The sequence below is a fragment of the Marmota flaviventris genome, chromosome 5 (genome assembly GCF_047511675.1).
Source record: "Marmota flaviventris isolate mMarFla1 chromosome 5, mMarFla1.hap1, whole genome shotgun sequence".
In the NCBI taxonomy this organism is placed as follows: Eukaryota; Metazoa; Chordata; class Mammalia; order Rodentia; family Sciuridae; genus Marmota; species Marmota flaviventris.
The window spans coordinates 120,447,095-120,453,094 of NC_092502.1; the positions used below are offsets into that span (position 1 = coordinate 120,447,095).

General features: G+C 40.0%; 1 protein-coding gene across 1 annotated transcript in view; it reads right to left on the bottom strand.

The window, feature by feature from the left end:
* Rab3c (RAB3C, member RAS oncogene family) overlaps positions 1 to 1,811 on the bottom strand; it is a 266,114-nt gene extending 264,303 nt beyond the window's left edge. Inside the window, exon 1 of the mRNA XM_027938147.2 lies at positions 1,736 to 1,811. Coding sequence (XP_027793948.1) covers positions 1,736 to 1,753 — 18 coding nt within the window. The 5' untranslated portion in view covers positions 1,754 to 1,811. The remainder of the gene's footprint in view (positions 1 to 1,735) is intronic.
* Between the last annotated feature and the right edge of the window lie 4,189 nt (positions 1,812 to 6,000).

The window sequence follows — 6,000 nt, forward strand, 5'->3', positions numbered from 1 at the left end:
AACACATTCCAAATGGGATGTTCTATTCTCCTCTCAACCCCATTCATAAAACGCCTTGCTGTTATGCAATGGGATCACTCTGCGTGGGTAATGAACATACAGGCTGATGTTCAGCGTTGACTGGTTGCACACAGAACTGAAACATCACTTATCTTTTACTTAAAAACAAAACTTAAGGGAAGATGTTTAGGCAGAAGCACTTTTGCACGGAGTCGTTTGCATTTCTTAAGGAAACAAACCCAAGAATGTGACTGAAATGAGGAATCCAAAGGCACAGCAAATGAGTACTTCACACAGGAAAGCTCAGAGCAATGGTCTCCTAGAAGGAGTAAACCAGTTATGTGGCCATAGATAAAGGGCTGGCATAGCTCTGGGAGAAGCCAAGCCTGAACGTGTTAGCTATTTTCAGCTGATATTGAAGAAAGGGAATTTGAGAACCCTAACATTGGCTTCCCTTTTCTTAATGTGACCGTAACCGTGCAGAATTCTCTCTATCCCAACTCAGGTAAAGAGGTTTCAACCCCGAACCTAACTCGCCTGCTTTAAATCTCAAGAGTTTACACCGCAGTCACAAATCTGGGAAACCAAGAGGGATGATCAATACCAACATGAGACTGCACGTTCTTTTGACTTTTGTTTGCTGGGGTTTTCATTTTCGATAGACCTCCTCACTCTCTTTATGGAGCTGGGAAAGATAATGAACACCCATATTCCTCATTAAGACAGCCCCAATTACAGCCACACGAAACCTAGAGGACCCAAATCTGTCCCCAGAACCGAATCACAGAGCCGCCTCTCCATGGGTGGCCACCTAGACCGTCCCTTAGGTCGAGAACAGTTTGTGCCTGGAATGAGGGGAAAGCATCTCTCTTAATTCCTCCCCAGACCACTCTTTCTGTATAGACCCACCTGCATGGGCGCTTCGTGTCTCATTGTAGGCAAATGTTCTTTCTCTCTAGGGCAGCGCTGGCCGGGACGCCCCGCAAAGCGTGCACAGCCCGCGCGTTCCACGCTCCACACTGCACTCTCAGGGTTCACTAACCGGTTCCAACATCAGCACCAGAGCTGTCCTCTCCTGGCGCCCGCACACGCGTACTGGCTAGGAACCCCGAGTACTCCTGGGAGTTGTAGTCTTGTCCTGCAGGTCTTTTATGCAAACGGGCAAGCTGTGAACTACACCTCCCGGCAAGCAAGCAAGACTTTAAATAGGCTCGGTCTTCCAGTAGCACTTGGCCGCGGATCCTCCCTTCTTCGCCTTACGGGTTGCTCCTGGCTATTATCGCTCTTAGCTTCCTCTGCCCCTTTCTTTGCAAGGCTCCAGCAAAAGTGACCTCAGTGATCTCTGCTGGAGATTTTTCTTTACTAGCTATCCCCCTTGGGAAGCCAGATTGAAATTCCCTAGTTGGGAAGCGCAGTCTTGGTGCTCATTTCCAATACAAATGATACCTTCTATGACTCCCCGCCTCACCTCTACCCATCTCAAATCGGAAAAGTTTATACATTTCCATAGGATGAGTGGGGTAGTTTTACTATCTTATTCAATAAACACGAGAAAGAAAGGAAGGCACACATATAAAGAAAGTGTTTTATCTGCATAAATGCATTGAGAAGACTCGAGGGCGCGCGCGCGCGCACACACATACACACACACACACAGAAACAGACACACGTCCCAAAGTCCGTGAAAGCGAGATTTCTCGCTGAATACACTCAAGAATTCCCTTCACTTGCTTACCTTTCCATAGAGCTCCATTGCAGCTGGAGGTTCGGAAACTCTCGAGTAAATCTCCCTGCAGCAAACGGAGTGAAAGTCTTACGCAGCAAGCGGGGCTAAACTGAAAAGGCACAACACAATGGAAGAGCTAGGGGTAAGCGGCTCCCAGAGAGAGAAACGAGGGACGTAGATAGGACAACTGATTTAGATGGATAACTTCTTTCCTTAGGTGGGGGAAGCGCGGAGTCTTCAAGTGGCAGCTGCAGAGAAAGGACTGAGTGTCTCTTAGGAAGTGTCAGGGGCGATCAAGCTGGGCAGCCCCTCCCCAATCCCTCCCCCAGGAACCTTCCACCGTCATTAGTGCGCACACACAGCCACCGCTGGCCGCAGGCTGGAGAGCTGATAGGGCACCGGGTTATTTATCCAAAGCAAGTCACATAAAATGAACACATTCATCACCAGAGCCCAGAAGCACCACCAGGGAATGAGATGGGAGACCTCTATTAAGTTATTCTGTCCTTTCTTTAGCACAGAGCCATTCCTTATATTACAATCGCACTCCTCCTAGATTAGTTCATAGCATGATTTTCAAATCTCTGAACTGCATTTTTGTTACACGTACCCTTTCCCATCAATTGACTACCATGTATGGCTATTTATGTCCTCTATACCTATCTAAAGATAGCCCTCTCCCCGTAAGAGTGAACGTTGATCATCCAGAAATGATGCCTGTCTTGGCATGAGGTCAAATGTATTGTTTTGGTGGTGGAGTAGAAAAGGAAACAATCATTATATTTGCAGGAAGGCATGAAAGGAATAACTTGAATCCGCTTTAAACTTCACCGCATTAGACAAAGCAGTAGAAGGGAGGTTCTGGAATTTAATACATTTGACAATCTCTTTGGGAGGGAGGGTTGAAATTCATATTTTCAAACTCTATGTAGAGATTTTGATTGACTATATCTGATCAGAGGTCTGGGAATTTTAAACAAATACCCTAGCAATTCTGATGAAACCGGCTCCTTTACCTTAACTTGAGAAACACTACCTTAAAAGATTCATATGTAAGACATCTTCCACCACATTTTAAGATACAAACCTTGAAATTTTCACTGTATGAACTTAATATTGCAACAACCCTGTATGGGGATCCTATTCAAAACATTTAGTTAATTAAAGTTTGGGGTTTTTTTTGTTTTTGTTTTTTTTTTTTTAAAAGAGTCTAAGATCTATCTGCTAATCTATGATTAGTGAGAATGTAATGTGACATCATCCAGATAAATAATTTTTATAACTACTCAGAAAATACATTTTAAAATGCTCACTTCATAATGGAGGATTATGATTAGAAAATAATTTTTAAATAGCCAAAAGCAAAATGAAAAGTGAAAGGGAATTCTATAACAATATGTTTCATGGTAGCAGCTTACTGCAAGTAATACAGAGTGTTTTATTAAGACATATCTAAGAGTGTATCTCTTTATGAGTTTTTTCCAAGAGAAATACCAATTAAATAATACTGATACTTAAATGCATAGAATTGACATTTAATATTTGTTCAACTACTGACAACATGTTTCTTCAGAACAATTTGCTGTATTTTTTCTACCATCAACACATTTCTTAAAGCATATTTAAATATCATGAATATTTAACTTACAAATTTACTTCTTTGAGAAATTTATCCCTTCTCAGCATTTTACTAAAATGACATACATCCTTGATTTTTTAAAAAAATATATATATAATTTTAGTTGTAAATGGACACAATACGTTTATTTATTTATTTTTATTTTTATGTGATGCTGGGGATTGAACCCAGTGCCTCATACAGGCTAGGCAAGCACTCTACCACTGAGCCACAACCCCAGCCTACATCTTTGATTTTTTAAGTGTGTCTTTAAGTTTGTGGAAGTATCCATAAAAATTAAGTTTAAAAAACTAGATTTGCAAAAGGGCTTTGGGAACTAAGTTCTGTCCTACTCATAAATGGGTAGGAAAAAATAAAATATAGTCAGAAGTCTGCTAAACAAACAACAGTGAACCAGAATTGACTGTCTCCTGAAAGTCGGAGCAGTCTGATTTCAAATGTACCTGTTCCCGGCATCTCTCTTTTAATTTAACAGAAATCAGTTTAAAATTAAATTAAATTTTAATTTTAATTAAATTCAAGGGATTACCCAATGTTAGCATACCATGTCTCCCATTGAGCAAACAGGGTAATAGAGAAACATTCTTCACTTAGATTTGAATCTGGGGCCAGGAGTTGATATTAAAAAGAGTTAATATCAGAATTAACAGAAGGAAAAGGGGCCACCAGTGACATGTGACATGAATACCTCACCATCTTAGAATGTAGAGCAGGCCCAAAATGACCTCCTCAGGGTCATGCAGATAATCCGAAGGATAGCTAGGTTGAGAACTCTCTAATCTCTGCCTTCAGATTCACTTTTTTTTGCCACTCCCCATGTCCCTGCTCAGGCACCAGCTTTTTGCTTCCCTGTATTTACCTAGTATTCACTTTGTTGTTGCTTTATTAGTATTTGCTTTGCTTTTTTACCTGAATTAGGACTTAGGCTGAAAACTGAAACTACTGAGGTTTGGCATAAGGATTAAGGACACCCTCCAGGGATTCTCTATGCCCCTCATGAAAACCTGACTCAAATCCACAGTTCGTGGATGCGAGTCTAATCTTAGATATTTCTGGGACCATATCCAGTTGAGGGAAGGATTCTTCTGGCCTGAGCCCTATTACCTTTGTCTGACTCACCATATTTGAGGTTGGTTTTGATTTCAACTCCATGCAGCATCCATACCAAGAAATGCTATTGATCGTTTCAGGTTCCCTTTAAAAGAAATTAAGTATTCCCATGGCACTATTGATTTTTTTTAAATTAAAAGGCAAAATTATTTTAACTCATTCCTACTCTCGAGGTTTTCAACACTATAAATAACCATTATAAGTAAGGTGCTTTGTAAAAAAATGTAAATGTACTAAAACCAATAAATATGGTATTATTAATAATAGCCCTTTTAAACACCTGTTTGGTTGTAGGCACTTGTATATATTATTCCATATAATACTTAATAATATTGCAAGGTTATATAATTAACCTTATTTTATAAAGAAGAAATTTAATAATGGGGTTAAGGACAAGTATTTTGCTTAAGGTCAGGAATTGAAGCTCAGGGTTATCTGATTCCAAAACCCAGACAATTACCCATGTTTTTCCTCATAAAAGGTAATGTTGCTTAAAAATAGTATATTTTATAATCTCTTGGAAATAAGGTTTACTGGACTTTGTTCTTCTTGACAAAACTGATACAACTATAGGTATCTCATGGAATTATAAGATTGCTTATAGCTTTTAAAGAAATACTTTTTAATTTGAAAACTGCCAACATTTTCAGATAAATAGCAATCCACTTGATTTAGCAGAATGAAAAAATAAATGAAAAGCCCACAGCACGGGGTTTAAATGATGACTACAGACTGAACCCTTTAAAACCATGAACCCAAGCACATCTTTTCTCTTTTAAATATATTTTTTCTCTAATAATACAATTTAAAGTCCACAGTCATTTGGCCCCATCACTGTGAGCTTGTGGTGAAACTCTGAGAACATCATGGCAGGGAGAGTGTGGTGGAAGAAAGCCACATGGCAGCTGGGTAGGGAAGAAGTGGGGAGAAAGAGAGGGAGCAAGAGAGAAGGACCAAGGATAGGATTTACTTGTCCAGGGCATGCCCCGAGTCACTCACTTCTTCCAACCAGACCCCACCTTCCCCATTTTCCACCACCTCCCCAATAGTCCATTCAATTATGAATCCATCAACAGATTAATCCACTGATGAGATTAGTGCCCTCATGACCCAATCACTTCCAAAATATTCCACTTCGGAATATTGCTACTGGGGATTCAAGACTTCAACACATGAACCTCGGGGGAACCCGATCCAAGCCATAACATCTGCTAAACAGTAATCCCCACCCTTCATGCAAAATGCTTATTGAAGAATTGGTTTCAAATTGATATTATGTTCCCTACCTCTTTAATAAATCTGGAGGTACCTCCAAAGAGACGATTCTCATTATCTTTACAAAAATTCATTACTCTTATAATGCTAGTATAAATTTTGATAACAATTTTATAGTGAAGGCCTCTCTTAACTATGTACAATTTAGATGTTGAGCTCTCCAAGAGGCTTTTGGCCTGGTGAAAGAGAAACAATTCAATAAACTGACTCTGAGGACACAAAATAGCCCTGGGCAACATAATTCAGAAGA